The sequence below is a fragment of the Bos javanicus genome, chromosome 15 (assembly GCF_032452875.1).
Source record: "Bos javanicus breed banteng chromosome 15, ARS-OSU_banteng_1.0, whole genome shotgun sequence".
NCBI classification, from domain to species: Eukaryota; Metazoa; Chordata; class Mammalia; order Artiodactyla; family Bovidae; genus Bos; species Bos javanicus.
The window spans coordinates 42700228-42727643 of record NC_083882.1 but is presented as its reverse complement, the minus strand read 5'-3'; the positions used below and the strand labels follow the sequence as shown (position 1 = coordinate 42727643).

The window sequence follows — 27416 nt, the reverse complement described above, 5'->3', positions numbered from 1 at the left end:
CAGGGATTTGATTTAGGTCATACCTGAATGGTCTAGTGGTTTTCCCTACTTTCTTCAATTTATGTCTGAATTTGGCAATAAGGAGTTCATGATCTCAGCCATGGTCAACTCTTGGTCTTGTTTTTTCTGACTGTAGAGCTTCTCCATGTTTGGCTGCAAAGAATATAATCAATCTGATTTCGGTGTTGACCATCTGGTGATGTCCATGTGTAGAGTCTTCTCTTGCATTTTTGGAAGAGGGTGTTTGCTATGACCAGTGCATTCTCTTGGCAAAACTCTATTAGCCTTTGCCCTGCTTCATTCTGTACTCCAAAGCCAAATTTGCCTGTTACTCCACATGCTTCTTGACTTCCTACTTTTGCATTCCAGTCCCCTATAATGAAAAGGACATTTTTGGGGGGTGTTAGTTCTAAAAGGTCTTGTAGGTCTTCATAGAAACATTTAACTTCACCTTTACTGGTCGGGGCATAGACTTAGATTACTATGATATTGAATGGTTTGCCTTTGAAATGAACATTATTCTGTCATTTTTGAGATTGCATCCAAGTACTGCATTCCGGACTCTTCTGTTGACTATGAGGACTACTCCATTTCTTCTAAGGGATTCTTGCCCACAGTAGTAGATATAATGGTCATCCGAGTTAAATTCATCCTTTCCAGTCCATTTTAGTTCACTGATTCCTAAAATGTCAATGTTCACTCTTGCCTTCTCCTGTTTGACCACTTCCAATTTGCCTTGATTCACGGACCTAACATTCCAGGTTCCTATGCAATACTGCTCTTTACAGCATTGGACCTTGCTTCCATCACCAGTCACATCCACAGCTGGGCGCTGTTTTTGCCTTGGCTCCGTCTATTCATTCTTCCTGCAGTTGTTTCTCCACTGATCTCCAGTAGCATATTGGGCACCTACCAACCTGGGGAGTTCATCTTTCAGTGTCCTATCTTTTTGCCTTTTCATACTGTTCATGGGATTCTCAAGGCAAGAATACTGAAGTCGCTTGCCATTCCCTTCTCCAGTGGACCACATGTTGTCAGAACTCTCCACCATGACCCATCTGTCTTGGGTGGCCCTACATGGCATGGCTCATAGTTTCACTGGGTTAGACGAGACTGTGGAACCCTTGCAGATATCCCATTCTTTCTCTCTGCAACTCCCTGCTCTCTGGGTTCTGTCCTAAGAACTCTAGCTGCCTTGCTCTCCAGAGGTCTCCACTCTATTTCCTTGTCTAGGGAGTCCTCTAAGCCCCACCTCTGTTCCCCCTCCCTGCACCATGGCCTGTAAACTCTCTCAAGGCAGAAAGTGGTGCCAATAGTGAAAGTGAAAGTCACTCAGTTATGTCCAGCTCTTTGTGACCCCCATGGACTATACAGTCCATGGAATTCACCAGGCCAGAATACTGGAATGGGTAGTCCTTCCCTTCTCTGGGGGATCTTCCCAACCCAGGGATCGAACCCAGGTCTCCCACATTACAGGCAGATTCTTTGCCAGCTGAGCCACAAGAGAAGCCCAAGAGTACTGGAGTAGGTAGTCTATCCCTTCTCCAGCGGCTCTTCCTGACCCAGGAATCAAACTGGGGTCTCCTGCATTGCAGATGGATTCTTTACCGAATGACCTGCTGTTTCCTGCTTTTCAGGGATCTTTGTCCTTCAGTTGCCCACTATTTCATATTATTTTTTTCCAGCTTTTTAAGGTGTTTCAAGCTGCAGGGTAAATCCTGGCCCAAAATATGAATCAGTTTTTATTAAAGTTTTATTATCTTGTTGTTCATAGTCGTTTTTTAGTTGATCCTATTCACTTTTCCAGTGAATGATATAACAGTTATATCACTGGGAAATAGTGATACTTTTATCTTCCAATTTTTGTATTGTTAGTTTCTTTCTCTTGGGTAATTGCTTCTGCTAATATGTCCAGTAAACAATATCAGCAATTCTGGAACTCATTTTTAATTTAAGAATGAGTGTTACGTTGAATTATGTCCTATTTTTAAAATTAAGGAGTTAATTTTATTACTTTTATAATTTATTAATGTAATTAATTAATGTTAATAGATTTCTGTTGGTATTTTGATTTTTTTGATCCATTGTAAAATATTTAGCCTTTCTCTTTTTATTTTTTTCTCTTTAGGATTTTCTTTTTTCATTTGTTGAACTTTCACGATGATGTGCTAAAATTAATGGCTTTTAAAAAACATTAATTCAGTGTGCTAGACATATTGACGGAGAAGGCAATGGCACCCCACTCCAGTACTCTTGCCTGGAAAATCCCATGGACAGAGGAGCCTGGTAGGCTGCAGTCCATGGGGTCTGAGCGACTTCACTTTCACTTTTCACTTTCATGCATTGGAGAAGGAAATGGCAACCCACTCCAGTGTTCTTGCCTGGAGAATCCCAGGGATGGCGGAGCCTGGTGGGCTGCCGTCTATGGGGTTGCACAGAGTCGGACTGAAGCGACTTAGCAGCAGCAGCAGCAGTAGCAGTGGTCCATGTGATTAGATTGGTTAGTTTTCTGTGATTGTGGTTTTCTGGTTGTCTGCTCTCTGATGGAGAAGGTTAAGAGGCTTATGGAAGCTCCCTGATGGGATAAACTGAGGGGAAAATGGGTCTTGTTCTGATGGGCGGGGCTGTGCTCAGTAAATCTTTAATCCAATTATCTGTTGATGGGTGTAGCTGTGTTCCCACCCTGCTGTTTACCTGGGGCCAAACTGGAGGTAATGAAGATAATGGTGACCTCCCTCCAAAGATCCCATATATGTACTGCCACACTCAGTGCCCCCAACCCTGCAGCAGGCCACCACCAACCCACGCCTCCACTCATGGACACCCACATGCAAGTCCGGGACAGTCTCTTGTGGGGTCACTGCTCCTTTCTCCTAGGTCCTGGTGCACAAGGTTCTGTTGTGCCCTGCAATAGTCTATTTCCCAGTCCAGTGTAAGTTCTGGCAGCTCTATGGTAGGGTTAATGGCGACCTCCTTCAAGAGGGCTTATGTGATACCCATGTCTGCTGCACCCAGAGCCCCTGTCCTTGAGGCACACCACTGCCAACCCATGTACAGCCATATAAGCCATCCTAAATGAAAAAGATCATGTGAATAGTGCTTCAGTTCACTTCAGTTCAGTCACTCAGTCGTGTCCGACTCTTTGCAACCCCATGAATCACAGCACACCAGGCCTCCCTGTCCATCACCCACTCCCGGAGTTCACTCAGACTCACATCCATCGAGTCAGTGATGCCATCCAGCCATCTCATCCTCTGTCGTCCCCTTCTCCTCCTGCCCCTAATCCCTCCCAGCATCAGAGTCTTTTCCAGTGAGTCAACTCTTTGCATGAGGTGGCCAAAGTATTGGAGTTTCAGCTTTAGCGTCATTCCTTCCAAAGAAATCCCAGGGCTGATCTCCTTCAGAGTAGACTGGTTGGATCTCCTTGCAGTGCAAGGGACTCTCAAGAGTCTTCTCCAGTATCACAGTTCAAAAGCATCAATTCTTCAGCGCTCAGTTTCTTCATGGTCCAACTCTCGCATCCATACACGACCACTGGAAAAACCATAGCCTTGACTAGACGGACCTTTGTTGGCAAAGTAATGTCTCTGCTTTTCAATATGCTATCTAGGTTGGTCATAACTTTTCTAGCTAAAATCAATTAAGTTAGTGATTAGTTAGGGACCATGCACAGGCTCTGTAGGTAGTTCATGAACCCCTAAAATTACATCCAAAACTTTGTGGAGGAAGGTTTTAATCAATAAGATATTCTTTACAGAAATAAGTGCCACCAAGGAGTCAGTGCCTATTTCACACATTAAACAAAATAGCTTTAATTAAATTAATTTGAACTTGGTTGAGATGATTCAACGAGCAGAAACTTTCAGGGAGGAAGAAAAGGAATACATGATTTTTAACAGTTTAAACTCCTATGAGGAGGCAGATATAATAGAGAACTACTACTTTGGGACTGATGCCATCATTCATCTTTATTAGGCTACTAGAAACTCTATGTGTGGTGATTTGATCACTGAGTCATGCTCAACTCTGGAGACCTCATGGACTGTAGCCAGCAAGGTTTCTCTGTCCATGGGGTTTTACAGTCAAGAATACTGGGGTGGGTTGCCATTTGCTTCTCCAGAGGATCTTCCTGACCCAGGAATTGAACCAAAGTGTCCAACATTGCAGGCTGATTCCTTACCAACTGAGCTACAAGGGAAGCCCATTAAACTCTTCTGAGGTTCTCTAAATTTCACTGATGGAAGTCACAAAGAAGAATAAGGATGGGGCCATTAAAGGAAAAGGAGTGATGTGTTTCAGAGTTGAGCAGGGAGTAAAATTCAACATGAGATGGGAGGAAATAAAAAGGTAGAATTTTTGTGTAAGGAATTAAAAATTCCATGGAGAAGTAGAGATAGGCCTTCAGGAAAGGGACGGTTTCAACTCAACTATAAAAAGACACAGATGGGGAAAAATGTGAAAAACATAATCTAAGGGAGTGAGAAACTCTTATGTAGGTACACATATAAGACAAGTAAGAGATAACTGGACATGGAACAACAGACTGGTTCCAAATAGGAAAAGGAGTACATCAAGGCTGTATATTGTCACCCTGCTTATTTAACTTCTATGCAGAGTACATCATGAGAAATGCCAGCCTGGATGAAGAACAAGCTGGAATCAAGATTGCTGGGAGAAATATTAATAACCTTAGATATGCAGATGACACCACCCTAATGGCAGAAAGCAAAGAGGAACTAAAGAGCTTCTTGATGAAGGTGAAAGAGGAGAGTGAAAAAGATGGCTTAAAGCTCAACATTCAGAAAACTAAGATCTTGGCATCTGGTCCCATCACTTCATGGGAAATAGATGGGGAACAGTGGAAACAGTGGCTGACTTTATTTTTCGGGGCTCCAAAATCACTGCAGATGATGATTGCAGCCATATAATTAAAAGACACTTACTCCTTGGAAGGAAAGTTATGACCAACCTAGATAGCATGTTAAAAAGCAGAGACACTAGTTTGTCAACAAAGGTCCGTCTAATCAAGGCTATGGTTTTTCCTGTGGTCATGTATGGATATGAGAGTTGGACTATAAAGAAAGCTGAGGGCCGAAGAACTGATGCTTTTGAACTGTGGTGCTGGAGAAGACTCTTGAGAGTCCCTTGGACTGCAAGGAGATCCAACCAGTCCATCCTAAAGGAGATCAGTCCTGGGTGTTCATTGGAAGGACTGATGTTGAAGCTGAAACTCCAATACTCTGGCCACCTGATGTGAAGAACTGACTCACTGGAAAAGACCCTGATGCTGGGAAAGATTTTGGCAGGAGGGGACAGAGTATGAGATGTTTGGATGGCATCATTGACTCGATGGACATGGGTTTGGGTGGATTCTGGGAGTTAGTGATGGACAGGGAGGCCTGGCATGCTTCGGTTCATGGGGTCACAAAGAGTCAGACACGACTGAGTGACTGAACTGACTGAAGAGATAAAGTAAGTGACAATCTCTGGCAGCACTGATCTGAAATATACTCTAAGTTACATTACTCCTTTAATGAAGTATGAGCTGTCCAATGTACAGAGGGCACTTTCTCGTGTCCTCCCTCTAATTCTTCACCCGAGCCATTGCTAGAAAATTAGAGATGAAGTCCTGTTACAGGTGGTGAAATGAAAAGGAAGGGATTCTTTTAGTTTTATCTTCTAAGGAAAAACAAAACATACTACCTATTCGTGTTTTACAGCACAGAGAAAATATGTTTTCCTTCTAAAAGCCTAAGTGACTACAGAGCAAAAGGAGCCGAGGTTAAAAACAATGAGTACTAGTTGGGATTAGAACCCATATAATTATGTATTTTATATATGTTATTTAATGGTTTACTTTTTTATTGTCCTGGTTCATGTCGGGTGATGGCTTAAAACTTAATCTTGTTTTCAGAAGCTTTTAGAAAAACACTGAAAAATGGAGAACAAGACATACCTAACTGCTGGAACAGGAGAGCCACACTAGTTCCTGTGACAGGAAGACTGTCATGCAAGGGAGTCTGGATCAGCTGTCTGTCTCCTGCACCCAAGGAAAACAGCTTCTGCAGATTGGGCGGAAAAGATACACACACAACAAATGATTTCTTTTCACACATTTTCTCAAGATAAAAAAAATCTCTTTGAAGTTCAAATTGAGAGCAGATGATGGTCTTATAAGACCCAACTAACAGATGCGAAGGGCAACAAGGCAGCTCAAAACACTAAAGCTACTTTGTGCCCAAATGAATATGATACAAGAAAATTCAATAGTTGGAAGGTGAAAATTTAGTAATAATGAAACACACAAATCAGTAACAGTAACATGTAACTTAAAAATAATAAAATATTAAAGCTAACATTTATATGCCAGTTACATGTGAATAAAACTGGAAAAATAAAATGTAATATGAAACACATAATTTAAAAACTTCTAATAGTCACAATAATAATCCTTTTTAAATTTAAAAATACATAAAATCGTGTCAACAAAAATTTCATCATAATAAAGTCTCATAAAGTAACTCATCTGTTTTACAGTGTAGGTTCAGTTGTGACTAAACTCACATTTCATATTCTGCCCTTGGAGTACAAACAGGAAAGTGAGGGAGGGGAGTACAGAAGGAAAATAAGCTTAAGAGTAACCAAAAGGCATTAGGAAAGATAGTAGATAGTTAAAAAGGCAAAGGGCAAGGGAAAAAGTTGTCAATTTTACCATAAGTAACATCTCTATCAGACTTTTTTTTAATCGATCAGAGTTTAAAAAATGTAATTTTTAGAGGGCTGTTCTTTCCCTTGATATTGATATTTCATAAGAATAAGCATAGTAAGTGGTCAACTAATCAATTTTAGGACTTAAGTAGTTTTTTTAAGTTACCTAGGAACATTTAGTCTTAGAAGCTGAGGTTCTCATTTTTCTACTTCAGAGAAGAAGATAAAAATTTCAAGACACAGAGAAGATGAAAGACATGTCACTTTGGGAAAGCTTTATTTCAGTGTAAGAGTTTAATGTCCTCATGTGCTCAATTTACGTATGATGAAATTCTTTAAGGTATAGATTATACTTTCCAAAGAAGATCTGTGATTTTGGACAATGGTCAATATCATCATCATTATTATTATTAAAGGCAGACAACTGAGATGAGAAAAATAAGCCCTCTTCTCCTGAAGCTCAAGTGCAAGCTATTCTACTAAACATTACACACAACACACAAAATGGTTTTCAGGACCACATGTAAGTGATTTTATCCAAGGAGATGAAGAAATGAATTAACCTATCCAGCGGTAGTTACAATGCTACAAAAAATTATACTGACAGTTTTCTTAATGTTATCTCTGAATTTGTGTCACTGAAAAAAATTTTAATGAGGTGTAATCATATAGAGGAATAAGCATGGTATAAAGAACACATCTGAAATTCAATTTTAAAAAGTGCATTCCCAAGAAAATGTAAGCTAGATTTCAAGTTACACAGAATATAACTTCTAACTATGCAATGTGAAAGGTGAACCCTGTGTTAAAATTAACCCCATGACCTAAGAAAAGAATGGAATCTTGTGTTTCTAGAAGGAAGACCACAGGGACAATGCTTAACTAAACTAAGACCTTTTTTTTTTTCCCAAGGATTGAACTCTCGCCCCCTGCATTGGAAGGGTGGAGTCTTAACCACTGGACTGCCAGGGAAGTCCCCTAAGACCCACTTTAAAGAGAAAATATTTAAAGAATTCGTTTTTTTCCTTTTCTTCATAAATTAAATTAACTGGAGGAGAGGAGAAGAGAAGCAGGCCCTCTTCATCTTCTTTTTTATTCTGTTTACCTGAGACCCTCCAGCCGCTGGGACAAGACACGCACACAAGTTTGCAATGAGACTTTCCAAGGAGACATTCAGACTGTCCACATATACAGTGTAGATCAAACCCAGGCAAGCCTGAAAACAAAAGATGCATGTAGTTATTTAATGGAAAAAGCAAGCACTAAAAATAAATTGTGACATCTGCTCCCAGGAAAGTTTCTCTTTGAACGTAGTATATTCTACAGTGACCATGGAATAAATTTTAAGCAGCAAATGTTATTAAGTTTATTAAATTTTCCTCCAGAACCAGAAGCTCTAAATGAGCTTCTAAGATGAGTTTATAAAAAACAGAAGTACATGATTTGTAAAACAGGTGTTTGTGTTCAGATAACCACTCTAGCAAATCTGTAAGGCTTAAAACTCTTTTTGTCTCAACTTATTTTGCAAAACTCCAATTTTCAAGAAAAAAATTTAGAAATTTTACCTTATTTTGTGATTATCAATAATTCAGAACATTTATTTTACAGAAAAATTTAACTTATGTGAATTATTATAAAGAACAGCAAAATAGAGAATATATGATTAACACTTTAAGCTCAGAAGAAGGTAGGTGGTAAAATGGAGGACAAAATGGAATCATATGAATCTTCTAGTTTATTAAAATTTATAATTAAAAAACTAATATCTGTTAGGACTTACCAATTGTCATTGAAATCTTGACACTAAGAATATATATAATCTCAACTATACAGAAAAGTTTTCCAGAAATTATGCATTAATTTCTCAAGTCCTTGAGAGATTTTAAGGTGTAATTTATACTTTCTAAAGAAAATCTGTGATTTCTAGACAATGGTCAACATAACTAATATTAAAGATAACAATTGAAGTAAGAAAAATAAGCCCTCTTCCCTTTCAAATGTATTTATAACTACAGTAATTTTTTTCTATATTTGAAAATTCTAACTATCTAAAAAGTAAAATATCTGGAAGTAAACAATATTTTAAAGCTATGTTGGTAGCAGTATGATCACAACTATTTGAAATCACAAATACTCATCCTATTTCCTTTCACCTGGACTCCTAAAAAGATCAGTAAAAACACACTAAGTTGTTATATTACTAATGCATTTTAAGCTTGATACAAGTAATCAAATGATTTCTTTAGGATTCATAAATTTTGGAGTCAGTAAAGATGAGACCTATTTTAAAACAAATTAAACATCCTTAAATATAAGGATATTTTAAACATCCTTAGAAGTTTAAATAGTTATACTAACTTATTCAGGTATTTATTTCATCCAACATGAAATTCATTTCTTCTGTTCACAGTAATTTTATTTTATTGATGAATTCCCAATCAATTTAAAGATATTTTAGGTACAAAAAAACTTGTTACCATGGTTCACTCAGAATAGATTTATACAGTGATACAAATCAATAACAACTATGAGTTCTTTACCCTAAAAATTTCTGGATAATCTAATCTGGATACCAACACCAGGCTTTTGGGAGCAAACACTTCCGCAGGCTGAATTAAACCAGACACTTCCACTTCACCTTCAGTCTCTTCCTTCTTTGTTCCCTAAAAAGAGAGACACTGTAATCAACAGACAGACAATTTCTTAGGTTTATAACTGACAAAATGTAGCCATATCACACACTTCCATGTAATTTATGAAATCCAAAATTAATTCCAAAATATAATTTACAAAACTCAAACTAAAAACAAAGAACATACTTTGAGAGGAATCTAAGAAGCAAGTAGGCAAAGAAATTATGAAGCAGGGCATACTCATTACATTTCTGAGAATCCTTAAGCTCCAGATATATGGCACAATTTTATTTGAACATTTGGTTTCTATGTGAGGTACCAGTAATAAAAGGTAAATAAAACACAATTCATCACTGACTAGACAAATACAAATGACACTTAATGGAAATTCAGTTTCTAAGACAAGAAAAAGAAATCTGTTTTAGAAGTAAGGCACTATTTTTTAGTTTTGTTTTTTGGACTTCTCCCAGTCTTTCAAGCAAAAGAGATAATCATTTAGGATTATCTTGCAGAATGCTCTTAGAAGTAAAGCCCAAACAGCTCTAAATTCTTTTTTCTCAGGAGCAACAATGTTGATTTTTTTAAAAACAGAGGACATTTTTATATACATAACTAAGTTTCAGAATGTACCTAGTTGTCACTGAGCTGTAAAGTTAAAAATAGTTGAAGTGTAAAGCTTATGTCATACCTATTTTATTAGCAAATAAAAATATCTAGAATTTTTTTTAAACCCTAAATATTGAGTGATTAAATACTGGTTAATGTAATAAACTTGGAAAGTATTATTCTGGGGCTTCCCTAATGTTCCAGTGGTTAAGAATCCACCTTGCAATGCAGGGGACACGGGTTCCATCCCTGGTTCAGGAAGATCTCATAATGCTGCGGAGCAACTAAGGCCATGCCCACTGACTACTGAGTCTGCACTCTGGAGCCCATGAGCTGCAACTACTGAGCCCTGCAAGCTCTAGAGCCCATGCTCCACAAGAGAAGTGACTCAATAAGAAGGGTTGATGCCTGTGCACCGCAACTAGAGAGTAGCTCCTACTCTCTGCAACTGGAGAAAGCCTATGCACAGCAACAAAGACCCAGGGCAACCAAAATTAAACTAAATATATCGAAAGAAAAATAGTCTTCTCACTCATAAGCAACTTATTCAAATTCATAAGTGCTCCATAACACTATATGATGCACTATAAAACTTTGAAGAGAAAAGAAAAAACCAAGATAGAAAAATATTCAAATTTATTTCCAAATGATAATGCTAGGGCATTTTCCCTGACTAGAATCCTTTTCTCTTTCCTTTCCACTAATCAAAGGTCCAGGAGCTTAGACTTTATCTTGCTTCTCAAAGGCTTTCTTTCACTGATTTTTTTCTCCAACTGTTAATTCTTAGCATTTATCAACATTGCACATACCTGTTCATACTTATTTCTCCTGCTAAGCCTCTCCCCTAAATGCCACAAAATGCTGATTCAACTGCCTGCTTGACCTCTCCACTTAGATGACAAATAGGTATCTCAAATAAGACAAAAATATAGCTCCAATCTTTTTTCCTAAACTCCACTCCTCCTTCAGTAATCTCTTATCTCAGTTAAAGGAAATTCTATCCTCCCATTTAGCAAATCAAAAATGCTGATTCCTCTCTCTTTCATAACCTTGGTAGCAATCCCGATTTCTCACCACCTCCACTGCTACCACAGGGCTGTGAGCCACTATCGTCTCTTTTCTGGGTTATTTGATCAGCTCCCTTTTGTCTCCTCCATTCCTCTTTAGCCCTACTTTGCTTCCTTGCTGCTCCTCAAAGGTGCTGGACATGTTCCCAGGTAAAGGTCTCAAACACTTTATTATTCCTTTACCTGGAATAGAAACAATAAATAATTCCCTCAGCTCCCTCATCCTCCCATTCAAGCAAACTTCTGCTCTATTAAGGCTTTGCTGGTATCCTACTTGAAACTGCAATATCCTAACCCCACTTATGTCCCCTTTGCTTATTTTATTTTTCTCCATGGCACTTGTTACCATCCAACATTCCACTTATATTGTTTTCTGGTTTTTGCCTCAACTAGAATGTGCTCTATGAAGACCAGGATTTCTGTTTTGTTCACTGTTGATTTCCCAGTTTCTAAAACAAGAGGTGGGCACACAGTTGATATTTATATAATATTTATTCACTGCATTCATGCAGGAATGAATTTTCTTACATAAAATTTAAAATTTTCTTATTTTACCAAGGAAAGTTTTTCACCTCTACTCAAGGAGGCCAAGAACTGTATTAATATTTTCTATCTTCTTTGGAGCCCATATAGCTTCTATACAGTGACATATGACCAAGTATTAGATGTCTATGGAATGTACATATCCAAAGGGAAATATCTGTTTACTTTTTATTATGTATGATAAGATCCATATGCTCTTGAAAGATTTTCATTTGTTACAAAGCAAAAGCTAAAATTAGGTTGGGTGGTTCTGGAATTCTTAGAAATAATAAAAATGTGATGAAAATGAATTTACCAAAGATTTCCACACTTAATGAATCATCTTTTTTATGGATTACTAACAAAATTTGTCCTTGCATGACAAAAAAATGACTGAAATTCCTGAAAGAGATAAAGTTATCCACATTTTTATGAGATTGTGATACATGCCCCAGAGTACCATTAGAAGTCAGCTTGAGTAAGCACATAACCATTTCATATAAATGACCATTAACCTATGTTAAACTAAACATAAAATAGAATGCATTGGTCATTTCCTTTAATTAAATATTCACTAAGTGGAATAATTATTAACAAGAAAGAAAAAAGGTCTGACATAATATGAATCAATACTAAATAAAAACAAGTCCATTTTCTTTACATCACTATTATAGATTTTCACCTTTACTTTGTAAATGTGCTATGAATCATAAGATGCTGCTATTCTTCATTCCAATAGCTCTTCTATAAGAATACAATGTCCCAAGTTTAGAGAAAATTCGTATTCCTTTTTTCAAAGCAAAGCACTGCTGTGATTTTTTTTAAATTGTTGTTTATAACAAGTCTGATTCCAGTAAACAGTAGTGTTGTGATTTTGGTTAACTTTTTCTATAAGTAATTTATCATGTAAAAGAATAGTGCCGTTTTTTATAGCTGTTAGAATATATTTTGTGTAATAATTATGTAGTGATACTAACTCTGTTATGTGTTTTACAATGACAAATTTTCACATATTGAAAAGATGTGAGAAACGTAATAAGCAGGAAATTAAAAACACAGGAATACAAATGTAATAGACATTATAATAATGGTTAGAAATTTAACATTTTATAGTATAAAGCATTTTCACATACTGAATCTCATTTGAACAAAACTTACAAGCCTTCTTCCAAGCTAAGATTATTCCTTGGTTTTAGTAGGTCCCAAAGTACTCTTGCCTGGAAAATCCCATGGACGGAGGAGCCTGGTAGGCTGCAGTCCATGGGGTTGCTGAGGGTCGGACACGACTTTCACTTTCATGCACTGGAGAAGGATATGGCAACCCACTCCAGTGTTCTTGCCTGGAGAATCCCAGGGACAGGGGAGCCTGGTGGGCTGCCGTCTATGAGTCGGACACGACTGAAGTGACTTAGCAGCAGCAGCAATAAAGATACATGGAGAAGGAAATGGCAACCCACTCCAGTATTCTTGCCTGGAAAATTCCATGGACAGAGGACCATGGCGGGCTACAGTCGATGGGGTCACAAAGAGTCTGTCACGACTGAGCACATCAGCAATAGATACAAATTTACCTTAAATTCTGTTTACTGAACTGCCTCACATTGACATATAAAGTGATTTTATCTTATATTTAGTGTAAGCATGTGCCACAACTTGCCCACTGACTGGTATTTTTTCCTACCTATTATTACTGTGGACCACATCTACTAGCGGCATTCCCAGCTTCCATGTAGTTCCCATTCTATGTAGCTCTCAAACTCTTCATGCCTCAATAGTATGGGATAAATTAGTACCCATCATAGCAATCTGCCCTAAAAGAACTACTGCCTTTCAAACATATCCTCAGGGAAAAATGCTAAAAATTATTAGAAAACTGATTTTATGGAATGACTGCATATAGCAGATAGGCACAATCTGTAAGAAGCTTATCCTATCACCCAGGTAGAATACTTCATTCTCATCTCTGCTCTACTCCTGATGCTTGACTCCTGTCTCTTCTATTCTGAAAAGACTAACTGCATCCAATATCATTTGTGCTAAGCTCATTTTCAGCAACACTGTTTCATACTGTGTGTGGTGTTAGTCACTCAGTCCGCTCAGTCGTGTCCAACTCTTTATGACCCCATGGACTGAAGCTTGCCAAGCTCCTTTGTCCATGAAATTCTCCAGGCAAGAATACTAGAGTGGGTTGTCTTTCCTTTCTCCAGGAGATCTTCCCAACCCAGGGACTGAACCCAGGTCTCCGGCATTGCAGGCAGATTCTTTACTGTCTGAGTCACCAGGGAGTTCCTACTAATTCTCCCTACAAAATTTCTTTAAACACTCAATTTTAAAAGGAGGATGAAGGACACAGCGGGATAAATTGTGAGAGTAACACTGAAACATACACATTAATATATGAAGTGGGAAGTTGCTATATAACACAGGGAGCTCAACCCAGTGCTCTGTAACAACCTAGAGGAGTAGGATGGAGTAGGGGGGTAGGGGATGGGAGGGAGTTCAAAAGAGAGGGACATATATATACTTACGGTTCATTCACATTGTTGTATGGCAGAAAAGCAAACATATTTTTAAAGCAATTATTTGCCAATTAAACATTTTTTAATTGTGAAAGGAATTATGCAAGTAAAAATTTTCCAGTTTCACATTTCCTTTTTGAAAAGCAATTTATTACAGTACACCATTATATAGATTTGCCACAGCTAAGCAATTTGAGGACTTCAAGATCTTCCAAAATTGGAAATAAGGGAGTAGGAGTAGTTGCAAAATTCTGTAAGGTCTACAATTCCGCCCTGAAAACTTCATTTCTTGCCTAACAGTCCCTTAATTATCTTGACACGTCTATATGACAAAACCTAATTTATTCTTGCATTGGTCTGAAAAATAATGACTACATGAGACAAACACATCTTAGGATTTCAAAGCTTCAGACAACTGGGCCACTAGTCTTCAGTTCAGAATGCAGTTTACCTCTAGCAAACAAAATACCGATATTTTCCCCTTCAACAGCTCCTGGACCCGCCGCTATTCCAAAAGTAGGGCAAATTCATTTGCAGGTCTCTATATATTCATCCAGAAAGCTCCCTATTTTTAAGAAGCACACAATCCATAAGTTTTTTAAACATATATACTTATAAGGCAGCATTTTCCAAAGTGCTTTCTGCTGGAAGCTAACAGATATTGCTTAGGTAAAAAGGTATCCTAATCAAAAATTTTGGAAACAATAAATTAAAGCCAAGTTAAAAAGGTTTCCTCACTGAAGGAGTTTTCAGACTGATAGGCAAATCTCGCTTGTGCAATGTCGAGCAAAGATGATATGAATTATTTCTCCAACTTACTGGATGCTTTATTAAAAGCATCTAGGGGACCTAGTGCCCTATGAAACATATGCTGAGAAAGGCTGTCACAAGCTGTTCTAGAATAGAAAATGTATGAAAGTGAAATACGTATATATTCCTATGTTCTATATCCTAAAAAGACTAAGTTAATACCATGCTTATTTCATAAATACATTATTATATTTTATACCTGTTTCATTCATTCTCACATTTCATAAACTAAAGTGAGATTTGAAAATATTAGAACGTAGATAATGCTGCTGGAAGCTAGGGCACTTTAGTTCAGTTCAGTTCAGTTCAGTCGCTCAGTCATGTCCGAATCTTTGCAACCCCATGAATTGCTACATGCCAGGCCTCGCTGTCCATCACCAACACCTGGAGTTCACCCAAATTCATGTGCATCGACTCGGTGATGCCATCCAGCCATCTCATCCTCTGTCGTCCCCTTCTCCTCCTGCCCCCAGTCCCTCCCAGCATCAGACTCTTTTCCAATGAGTCAACTCTTTGCATGAGGTGGACAAAGTACTGGAGTTTCAGCTTTAGCATCAGTCCTTCCAATGAATACCCAGGATTGATCTCCTTCAGGATGGACTGGTTGAATCTCCCTGCAGTCCAAGGGTCTCTCAAGAGTCTTCTCCAACACCACAGTTCAAAAGCATCAATTCTTCGGCACTCAGCTTTCTTCACAGTCCAACTCTCACATCCATACATGACCACTGGAAAAATCATAGCCTTGACTAGACGGACCTTTGTTGGCAAAGTGATGTCTCTGCTTTTTAATATGCTATCTAGGTTAGTCATAACTTTCATTCTAAGGAGTAAGCGTCTTTTAATTTCATGGCTGCAATCACTATCTGCAGTGATTTTGGAGCCAAAAAAAATAAAGTCTGACACTGTTTCCACTGTTTCCCCATCTATTTCCCATGAAGTGATGGGACCGGATGCCATGATCTTCGTTTTCTGAATGTTGAGCTTTAAGCCAACTTTTTCACTCTCCACTTTCACTTTCATCAAGAGGCTTTTAAGTTCCTCTTCACTTTCTGCCATAAGGGAGGTGTCATCTGCATATATGAGGTTATTGTTATTTCTCCTGGCAATCTTGATTCCAGCTTGTGTTTCTTCCAGACCAGCGTTTCTCATGATGTACTCTGCATATAAGTTAAATAAGCAGGGTGACAATATACAGCCTTGATATACTCCTTTTCCTATTTGGAACCAGTCTGTTGTTCCATGTCCAGTTCTAACTGTTGCTTCCTGACCTGCATACAAATTTCTCAAGAGGCAGGTCAGGTGGTCTGGTATTCCCATCTCTTTCAGAATTTTCCACAGTTTATTGTGATCCACACTGTGAAAGGCTTTGGCATAATCTATAAAGCAGAAATAGATGTTTTTCTGGAACTCTCTTGCTTTTTCCATGATCCAGAGGATGTTGGCAATTTGATCTCTGGTTCCTCTGCCTTTTCTAAAACCAGCATGAACATCTGGAAGTTACAGTTCACGTATTGCTGAAGCCTGGCTTGGAGAATTTTGAGCATTACTTTACTAGCATGTGAGATGAGTAAAACTGTGTGGGAGTTTGAGCATTCTTTGGCATTGCCTTTCTTTGGGATTGGAATGAAAACTGACCTTTTCCAGTCCTGCGGCCACTGCTGAGTTTTCCAAATTTGCTGGCATATTGAGTGCAGCACTTTCACAGCATCATCTTCCAGGATTTTAAAAAGCTCAACTGGAATTCTATCTCCTCCACTAGCTTTGTTCACAGTGATGCTTTCTATGGCCCACTTGACTTCATATTCCAGGATGTCTGGCTCTAGGTGAGTGATCACACCATGGTGATTATCTGGGTTGTGAAGCTCCTTTTTGTACAGTTCCCCTGTGTATTCTTGCCACCTCTTCTTAATATCTTCTGGTTTCGTTAGGTCCATACCATTTCTGTCCTTATCGAGCTCATCGTTGCATGAAACGTTTCCTTGGTATCTCTAATTTTGTTGAAGAGATCTCTAGTCTTACCCATTCTGTTGTTTTCCTCTAATTCTTTGCATTGATCGCTGAGGAAGGCTTTCTTATTTCTCTTTGCTATTCTTTGGAACTCTGTATTCAGATGCTTATATCCTTCCTTTTCTCCTTTGCTTTTTGCCTCTCTTCTTTTCACAGTTATTTGTAAGGCCTCCTCAGACAGCCATTTTGCTTGTTTGCATTTCTTTTCCAAGGGGATGGTCTTGTTCCCTGTCTCCTGTACAATGTCACAAACCTCCGTCCATAGTTCATCAGGCACTCTGTCTATCAGATCTAGTCCCTTAAATCTATTTCTCACTTCCACTGTATAATCATAAGGGATTTGATTTAGGTCATACCTGAATGGTCTAGTGGTTTTCCCTACTTTCTTCAATTTAAGGCTCTTTACAGCTGCCCTAAGAAAATATTCAGCTTGCCTGTGGCCCATTCTCACCATGAGTTAGGAACTTCTTCTCTAGACCAGTGGTTCTGTAACTTTAGTGCACAACAGGATCACTGCTGCTGCTGCTGCTGCTGCTGCTGCTGCTAAGTCGCTTCAGTCGTGTCCGACTCTGTGCGACCCCATAGACGGCAGCCCACCAGGCTCCCCTGTCCCTTGGATTCTCCAGGCAAGAACACTGGAGTGGGTTGCCATTTCCTTCTCCAATCCATAAAAGTGAAAAGTGAAAGTGAAGTCGCTCAGTTGTGTCCGACTCTCAGCAACCCCATGGACTGCAGCCTACCAGGCTCCATGGGATTTGAGGGCTTGCTAAAACCGATTTTTGAGTCCCACCCCTAAAATTTCTGATTCAGTAGGTCTGAGGTAGAATCCAAGGATTTTCATTTCTAACAAGTTACCTAGTGATACTGATATTGCTTGTGCAGGGATCAGTTATGTCCAACTCTTCGCAACCCTATGGATTGTAGACTTCTCTGTCCATGGGATTCTCTAGTCACGAGTACTGGAATGGGTTGCCAGTTCCTCCTCCAGGGTATCTTTACTACCCAGGGATTGAACCCGCATCTCTTAGGTGTCCTGCATTGGCAAATGGGTTCTTTACCTCTAGCGCAAACTGGGAAGCCCAGAGATCATGCAGTTTTAAGTTAATCAATATGAGAATATAAAAGAAAATAATAACTGTAACATATATTCTATATGCCAGACACTGTTCTAAGCATCATAAGAGTGTAAATAATTCATTTATACAATCAAGAACTTATTAAATACTATTTTCCAGTAAGGAAACCAGAACTCCCTGGAGAAATGACATTCTAATTTTGAGTCACAAAAACGTACAAAATTAGCCTATTCATCTTAGTAAAAAAGTAAATAATCTGTCAAAGACTAACAGAATCAAAATAAATAAAAATCACAATTGACTGATTTAAACATACAAAAATCCATAAGTTTATAATTTTTAATTGGTCACTGCTTCCCTGGTGGCTCAGAGGTTAAAGCGTCTGCCTCCCATGCAGGAGACCCGGGTTCAATCCCTGGGTTCGGAATATCCCCTGGAGAAGGAAATGGTAACCCACTCCAGTATTCTTGTCTGGAGAATCCCATGGATGGAGAAGCCTGGTAGGCTACCGTCCATGGGGGTCGCAAAGAGTCGGACACGACTGAGCGACTTCACTTCTTCTTCTCACTTCTCAAAGATGGCTAAAGGGGTTCCCTGATAGCTCAGGTGGTAAAGAATCGGCCTGCAATGCAGGAGACCTTGGTTTGATTCCTGGGTTGGGAAGATCCACTGGAGAAGGGAAAGGCTACCTGCTCCAGTATTACCAATCTAACTGTAGTCAATGCAAGTTCTATTTAATAACTGAAATTCAGTTAATAAATACAGAAAGAATAATAGAAGGAAGAATTTACCTTTTGCAATTCTTGCTTAAATAATGTATTTAGGCAAAGATCATCAGTAGACCCAAACTAAGTGAAGGCTGGCACCACCCCAAAGCCACAAATCAATCTTAACAATACTAAAAGTAGAACAACCAGAAGTTAAGTTTATCTTGATGAGATGCAATAGGAAGTACAGTACAATCTTTGAAGTGGTCTTGATTTAAAAATTGAATGTGAATCCAATCAAGCCTCTAGATCTAAATATTACTTTAAGGAAACTATGGAGAATAGAGATATAATGGAGAACAGAGGTAAAAATAATATGGAGAATTAATCAGCCCAATCCAGAATACAGAACTTTGTATAGAACAAATGACCCAATTTCTCTACTGCCCCCAAAAGAGGGCCTGTTACAGAAAAAAACTGAAGAAATATCAACCAAATATAATGTGCAGAATTTGCCTGAATAAGTCAAGACAAATTTTTAAATTTAGAAATATGTAAGTTAGATATTAGATAATATTAAGGGATTATTCGTTGTAATTAATTTTTAAGTATTATAATGGCAGATTGGTAATGTAAAAAAAATCTTTATCAGTTAGAGATATATACTAAAATATTTGGGGCTTCCCTGGTGGTTCAGGCGGTAAAGAATCCACCTGCTAATGCAGGAGACCCAGGTTTGATCGTTGGGTTGGGAAGATCCCCTGGAGAAGAGAAGGGCTACCCATTCCAGTATTCTTGCCTGGAAAACCCATGGACAAAGGAGCATGGCAAGTTACAGTCCGTGGGGTCACAAAGAGTCAGACATAACTGAGGGACTAAGCATGCGTGCAGCATGCACACACTAAAATATTTGCAATAATTTATGGTGTCTGGGGTTTGCTTTAAAATGTCTCCATTTAAAAAAAAAAGGATTTAAACTTTAAAAGACCAACAAAATTCTGATAATTTTTAAAGCTGGGTCAAGTGTAATGGGATTTATATACTACTCACTTAAATTTTGTATTTAAAAAAAAATCCCATCTAAAAAACAAAGAAAATAAAACCTTCATTATCCATCTCCTATGTGTCAATGTTATTCTAAAGTACATTTATTCATTTTGCTCCTTTGATCACACTTGGTTGCTGACATACCAAAATGTCTTTAGTTTGAACTGTATTATTATTGGTTCATAAACACACTTACAGACTCATTAAAAGATTCTAAAATGATACACATCCTAAGTTGCTTCAGTCTTGTCCAACTCTATGCGACCCCACGGACTGCAGCCCACCAGACTCCTCTGTCCATGGGACTCTCCAGGCAAGAATACTGGAATGGGTTGCCACTTCCATCTTCAAGGGATCTTTCCGACCCAGGGATGGAACCCATGTCTCTTAAATCTCTTGCATTGGCAGGCGGGTTCTTTACTAGTGCCACCTGGGAAGTTCAAAAAATTTAGACAAGTCCATCTTTTTTTAGGGTAAGTCATATAATAAAGCACCTCACATCTATCATATTTTACTGATTACTTAAAAAATGTTATAATCACATTGCCTAACTGAATAATTCTGGGAATATGTTATCAAAAATTTAATGCCAAACTTTTGCTTGTGTTTTTTGACAGTGTTACTGTAACTTAGAAAGATAAGAGCCAACATTTTTAAAGTTGCACAATTATATTTTGGATGGTTTGTGTCCCTAAGTTCCTCTTCTTTAGACTTCCAAATAATGTGTCATAGTATATTTGGTATGAAATAATTCACACCAAATGAGAATTAAAAGATCTATTTTTGAATTGATGATATGATCCAAAAATAAAAGAAAAACACATTTTTTAAAAAGGACATAGTTCACTGTTCACATTGAAAATGGGAACAACATTAATGATGACCCAAGAAAGGAACATCATCTGGACTTTAATATCATCTTTTTCAAATATTACCTCATTGTTTTTACCATTTTTTTGGACCAATTCCAAAAGATATTATCTCTCGATTCTTCACAAAGAAAAGCTGTTATATAATTCTGGCTAGCGTCTACTACCTAGGTGAACTTATACAGGAGCTAGAAATCTTATAACTTAAACTCGAAGCAGACTCTAACTTTCTGTAAGGTAACTGTGAATACTAAATAAATTACAATGCTTTGGTCCAGTTAAAGTGGCAAATAGGAAAATATTTGAGCTAAAAAGAAAAATAATTTTCAAGTGTTAATTCTAAATATATGAGAACATTGGAGAAGGCAATGGCACCCCACTCCAGTACTCTTGCCTGGAAAATCCCATGGGCTGAGGAGCCTGGTAGGCTGCAGTCCATGGGGTTGCTAAGAGTCAGACACAACTGAGCGACTTCACTTTCACTTTTCACTTTTCACTTTCATGCATTGGAGAAGGAAATGGCAACCCACTCCAGTGTTCTTGCCTGGAGAATCCCAGGGACGGGGGAGCCTGGTGGGCTGCCATCTATGGGGTCACACAGAGTCGGACACGACTGAAGTGACTTAACAGCATGAGAACATTGATCTTGGTTTTTAATATTATTTATTAGTCAAATGAGCCAGGGATCCTTGAAGTATTGGCTGATTTAAAGACTGGAGCAGGGAAGGAAAAAGGTGATCCTGGAACACCTTGTTATGACAGAAATTTTTAAAATGCTTTAAAAAAAAACTATTGTGGGGTTTTGACAAGACAACACAGGAACCATTCTGATGGGGTAATCACTGGTCAAATCTTAGACAATCTGTGTATCACAACAGTGAAAACCATTAATTATATACTACTGAAGAAAAAAGAAACTAGAATACATGAGATCATATCTCACATAGATAGACAAGACAGAAAAGGTAAAATGTCAACTGCTGACTGGTAAAGGTACAGATAGAGGGTGTGCACAGTTGGAAAACAGTCATTTTGCAACCATCATACTAAGCACTGGCATAGGCAAGAATCATCACTAAATGCTAAATCTGGTGGGAGTGTAGAGGGATAATTAATTAGTTACAGAATATTTAGTCTTAAAGTATCTTACCACACAGCTTATTAGTTCCAAGAAAGAAAAAAAAAACAAGCAAGTATACAATGGAGATATCTGACAATCACCAGACCAGGTACACAAAAAGAACATCAGTAGGGCAGGCTGGTAGCAGACAGACATTGTGTACTTCCAGATATGTGCCCATAGAAGGACATACACTTGGTATTCCAAATGCTGGTAGTATTCCAGCTACTGGTGGATAACCTGAATCTAAAGTGAGAGATATCAGAAAAACAAAAAATGTTAAGAGTTCTATTTAAAAGAGGCGTTCGGACTTGCATTATTTGAAAATGTCAAAGGCTGAGCAACTATTTCAGATGAAAACAGACATAAGAGAAATGATAATTAAATGCAACACATGATTTTTTTAAACTACATCCTATACTGGAGGACCAAAAAAAGGCAGTGGGAAGGGCATAAAGAACACTAGGTCAAATGACAAAACTGAATATGGATGGTAGAGGAGATAAAGGTGTATTACCGATGTCGTTTTCTAATACTGATAACCATACTATGCTTATGTTAGAAAAAAAAAAAACTAACTCATGAAATACACACTGAATACTTTAGGGCAAAGAGAAATGAAACACACTAATTTGTCTCAAATAGTTCAGAACAATGTGTGTCTATCTGTCTATCTAAGGAGAAAGATGGAGTGGAGTAGGGGAAGGACAGTGGGGTCTATTAAAGATAATTAATATTTACGATAATAAACATCTTAATCCATTTAACTGTTGATGGTCTCTTAGCTTGTTGCTGTATCTTGGCTATTGTGAATAATGCTGCAATGAACATGGGAAGCAGATATCTCTTCTATACCCTATTTTCATTTCCTTTGGATATATACTCAGAAGTAGTATTGCTGGATTTATAAGGCAGTTCTATTTTTAATTTTTTGAGGAATTTCCATTTTCATTATCCATAGTATTTCCCACCAATTCACATTTCCACCCACCGTTCACAAGGGTTCCCTCTTATCTACAGTCTTGTATACACTTGTTGTCTCTCATCTGTTTGATAACTGCCATTCTAACAGTTGGCAGTGTTAGGTGATATTTCATTATGTATGAGGTGATATTTCATTATGTTATTGATTTCCATTTCCCTGATTATTACTTACTTCTGCTAAGCAACAACAAAAAAATCCAAGTCACTGGCAAGACCTTTGTTAAGGAGTTTATCCCCAAGTGTTTACTTTTTTTAAGAGCTTACTGTTTCATTTATTTCCACTCTGATCTTTGTTATTTCCTTCATTCTATTAATTTTTGGCTTAGTTTTGGCATCTTCTAGCTCCTTACAGTGTAAACTTAATTTGCTTATTTGAGGTTTTGCTCTTTTCTTAATTTAGGTGTTCATTACTATAATCACTGTAAATTTCCCCCCTTTTGGTTCAGTCAATAAATTTTGGTATGTTGTATCTTTATTTTCATTTGTCTCAAGGTTTTTTAAATTCTTCTTTACTGTATTCTTTGACCCACTCAGTAGTGTATTATTTAACCTCCACATAGCTGTAAATTTTCCAGTCCTCTTCTTGTAATTGACTTCTAATTCTATACTTCTGTGGTTGGAAAAGAAGCTTAATATAATTTTAATCTTAAATGAATTGACTTCATTTGTGGTCTACCATATTATCTATCCTAGGGAATGTTCCATGTATGCTTGAGAAGTATGTGTATTCAGCTGCTATCATAGGGAAGGTTCTCCATATGTTGTATAGAGGCACCTTCAGGAATATGGAAATAAAAGAAATTATTGCATTCTCAGAACTAACTTATATTCAAAAGATCAACAGGGAAATGAAAGGTCCCTTCAAAGAGACAGTGAGGCTCTCAACTAGAGAACATTCTTTCTCATCAGAATGAACTGATCAAAATGGGAACTGAATTAACTAACTGTGTTGGCAACACCCACTTGAATGCTATCTAGGACAGAAATGATTAGAATCATAGACATTTAAGTTTTCTGTCTGCACTGACAGCATGTTATTGTTGTTTAGTTGCTCAGTCATGTCTGACTCTTTGTGACCCTATGGGCTGCAATATGCCAGGGTTCCCTTTCCTTCACTATCTCCTGGAGTTTGCTAGACCTTATGTCCATTGAGTCAATGATGCCATCCAACAATCTCATCCTCTGTTGACCCCTTTTCTGCCCGCCTTCAATCTTTCCCAGCATCGGGGTCTTTTCCAATGAGTCAGCTCTTCGCATCAGGTGGCCAAAGTACTGGAGCTTCAGCTTCAGCATCAATATTCCAATGAATATTCAGGGTTGATTTCCTTCAGGATTGACTGGTTTGATCTTCTTGCTGTCCAAGGGACTCTCAAGAGTCTTTTCCAACACTGCAGTTCAAAAGCACTCAGCCTTCTTTATGGTCCAATTCTCATATCTGTACATGACTACTGGAAAAACTATAGCCTTGACTATACAGATAATTATTAATTTAAAAAATAGTTGGCCCTGAACAATGCAGGATTCAGAGATGCCGATTTCTCTGTGCAGTTGAAAATCCACACGTTACCTTCACAGTTGGTGTTCTGTATCCACATATTCAACCAACCATGGATCGAGTGTTTACTGAAAAAAAACCCATGTATAAGTGGACCTGTGCAGTTTAAGTCCATGTTGTTTAAGGGTCAATTACACAAATAATTGGCTGTGTTAATCTGGCAGGTATTAAATCTCTGACATGAAAAATTCCTTTGTTTGATTCCACAATCAAAATGAATCTGATTTTGACATGGCTTCCCACAAAGATCTGACAATAAGGAGAAAGTGTGCTGATAATATAGATAACATATATTTTGTTCTATATAAACTTTTAACTTATCACTATAAATTAAAAACCAGCATACTAGTTTTAATACATTGCTCTAATGAACTTGGATAATGTGAGTCAGTACCATGAAAGTTGGTTTGTTTACTCTTGTAAAGGGAAATTTTTGCATCAAGAACATTCAGACCATGGCATTTAATTAAAATAGCAAAAATAACAAATGCTCCTTTGTGAGGCCACTTCAGAAAGCACAGCAAATAATGCAAACTGACTCCCTCAACATCCTGCAAACTGTTTTATAGTTTCCTTCTCATACTATAGAGACTTAATTTGTGCACAACAAATTAACAAATAACAACAAAAAAGTTTTTCTGATTCCTTTGTGGGCGGCTGGAGGGGGGAATCTGTAAGCAATCTGACTTACACAAGGAAACAACCCATATGGCACTTAAAGCAGGAGTCACCAACACGTGGCAGTGGCTGCATGTGGCAGAAAGGGTTTTTTTTTTTTTAAGTGCAATTATTATGAAGGTTATAGTGGTGGTTCAGACAGTAATGAATCTGCTTATGATGCTGGAGACCTGGGTTCAATCCCTGAGTCAGGAAGATCCCCTGGAGAAGGAAATGGCAACTTACTCCAGTATTCTTGCCTGGAAAATGCTCCCCAAAGGAGCAATACTTTCTCATAATATCTTTTCTGAATAAATTAGAGGCAGTATTTAGTTATCTGAAACAGAGAGAACCCCAACTAATACTCTGAAAGACCAGTACTTTTAATTACTTTTAATTTCTATAGTTCTAGCCTAATAATTTCAGTACTATCATTGTGATAATACCACCACCAATAATAATGAGTTAACAGTTACTTCCGTGCTTAAAAAATAATATCAAGCATTGTGATAAGTGATTTATAAACATTCTGATTAAATGCTTTATATTCTGTGAAAGCTACCTCAGGAGAAGGACTAAAAGGGACAAACCACAGCTTCACCATGAGCAGATACAAATCTTCTTACCAACCAATTTGCAGATGTGCTATTCTTAGAAATTTATAGACTATAAATAATATTTTAAAGAAGAACAATTAATCTTGGACAATTACTTTGCCTTTTTGCTCTCTTCAATAATACAGTACCTCAGCCTTTTTAAAGTAAATCACATAACTCAAACTTGCAGTTCTAACAAAAACAAATATAGCATAATAAACAGATTCCTAAAAAGGTGCCCTTTGGCTATAATTTGGCTAGAAAAGCTATTGCACCTGAAGATTGATCTCTGCTTCATAAAAGGTTAGACACGAGCAGTAATGTCGATCTGAGTCAATGTCTGTCAGGACCACCACAAAGAACGTTGGTTGCTTCCTCTCTCTGGACAGCTGCCATCCGCCAGGCTGACAAAACTAAAATCAGATAGAAAAAAATAAAACGGTTACATCTGAAAAGTATAAAGGTAAATTTATTATTTATATATCTTTTAAGAATGTTCAATGTTTTCTCATTTACAAAAATTTTTCAGATATGTCACTTCAGCCATTATTTTTAAAATCAATCACAAATTGATAATATTAGCATACTTCCACTAATGTGCATATGCGTTTTAAGAAGACAGCCTAGATTTTTCCAGAGATGCCACACATTCTGAGACCTAAGTTGGCATCCATAGGAACAGAGCACTGAGATGAAAGTTTTGTGTCATTAGAACAAATTATGAGGTAAGCTGAAGATAAAAGTACTCACTTCCTACCATGGATGGAAAATAGAATTATTTTAAAATATCATCATTAATCTAAGACTTCAATTCAGAAAAATAGGCTGTGTTCATCGAGACAGACCACATTCTGGGCTATAAAATACATCTTAATTTATTTAAAAGGATAGAGTTCATATAAAGCATGCTCTCAGACCACAGTAAAATTAAACTAAAAGTCAGTTACAGAAAAATGGCTGGAAAATCCCAAAATACTTGGAGATTAAATAATAAGACACTTCTAAGAATCTCAAAAGAAAATTTCAAATATATTTAACTAAATGAAAATATAACAACATTTGTGGGATTCAGCAAAAGCACTGCTTGGAGGGAATTTTATAGCAGTGAATTCATATATTAGAAAAGATGAAAATCTAAAATAAATAATCTAACTTTTAGGAAACTAGGACAAGAAGAGCAAATTAAATTCAAAGCAAGCAGAAGAAAAGAAATAATAAAATTAGATCAGAAGTCAATGAAATCTATAAAAGGAAATCAATAGAGAAAGGCAACAAAATCTAAAGCTAGTTCTTCAAAAAGAACATTAAAGTCAACAAGCCTCTAGCCAGACAAACTAAAAATAAAAGATACACATTATTAACATCAAAAATGAAAGATGACACATTACTACAGACATTAAAAAGATAATAAAGGAATACTATGCATAAGTCTACGTCCACAAATTTGATAATCTACATAAAATCAGTTTCTTGAAAGACATAATCTGATAAAATTCACCAAGAAATAGACAATGTGAATAGACCTAGATCTATTAAAGAATTTGAATCAACAATTAATAATCTTCCAAAATACAAAGCATCAGGTCCCAAAGGGTTCATTGGTAAATCTTACCAAATACTGAAGGACGAAACTAAAACATCCTCTATAATCTCTTCCGTAAGACTGAAGCACAAGAAATACTTCCTGACTCATTCCATAAAGCCAGCATTACCCTAATACTAAAATCAGAAAAAAACAATTTACAATAAAACTACATATCACTGAGCTTCCTTTGTAGCTCAGTTGGTAAGAATCTGCATGCAATGCAGGAAACCAGGGTTCAATCCCTGGGTTGGGAAGATCCCCTGGAGAAGGAAATGACAACCCACTCCACTATTCTTGCCTAGAGAATCCCATGGATAGAGGAGCCTGGCAGGCTATAGTCAATGGGGT

The 27416-nt window shown here is 37.5% G+C and overlaps 1 protein-coding gene across 2 annotated transcripts in view; it reads right to left on the bottom strand.

The window, feature by feature from the left end:
• The window catches only part of SBF2 (SET binding factor 2), a 499008-nt gene that overhangs the window by 253893 nt on the left and 217699 nt on the right, over positions 1-27416 (bottom strand). For both annotated transcript variants that reach the window (XM_061440817.1, XM_061440818.1), the window contains exons 3-6: positions 25759-25896; positions 9249-9371; positions 7814-7924; positions 5957-6062 (exon numbers count right to left, since the gene is read on the bottom strand). In XM_061440817.1, coding sequence (XP_061296801.1) covers positions 5957-6062; positions 7814-7924; positions 9249-9371; positions 25759-25896 — 478 coding nt within the window. The remainder of the gene's footprint in view (positions 1-5956; positions 6063-7813; positions 7925-9248; positions 9372-25758; positions 25897-27416) is intronic.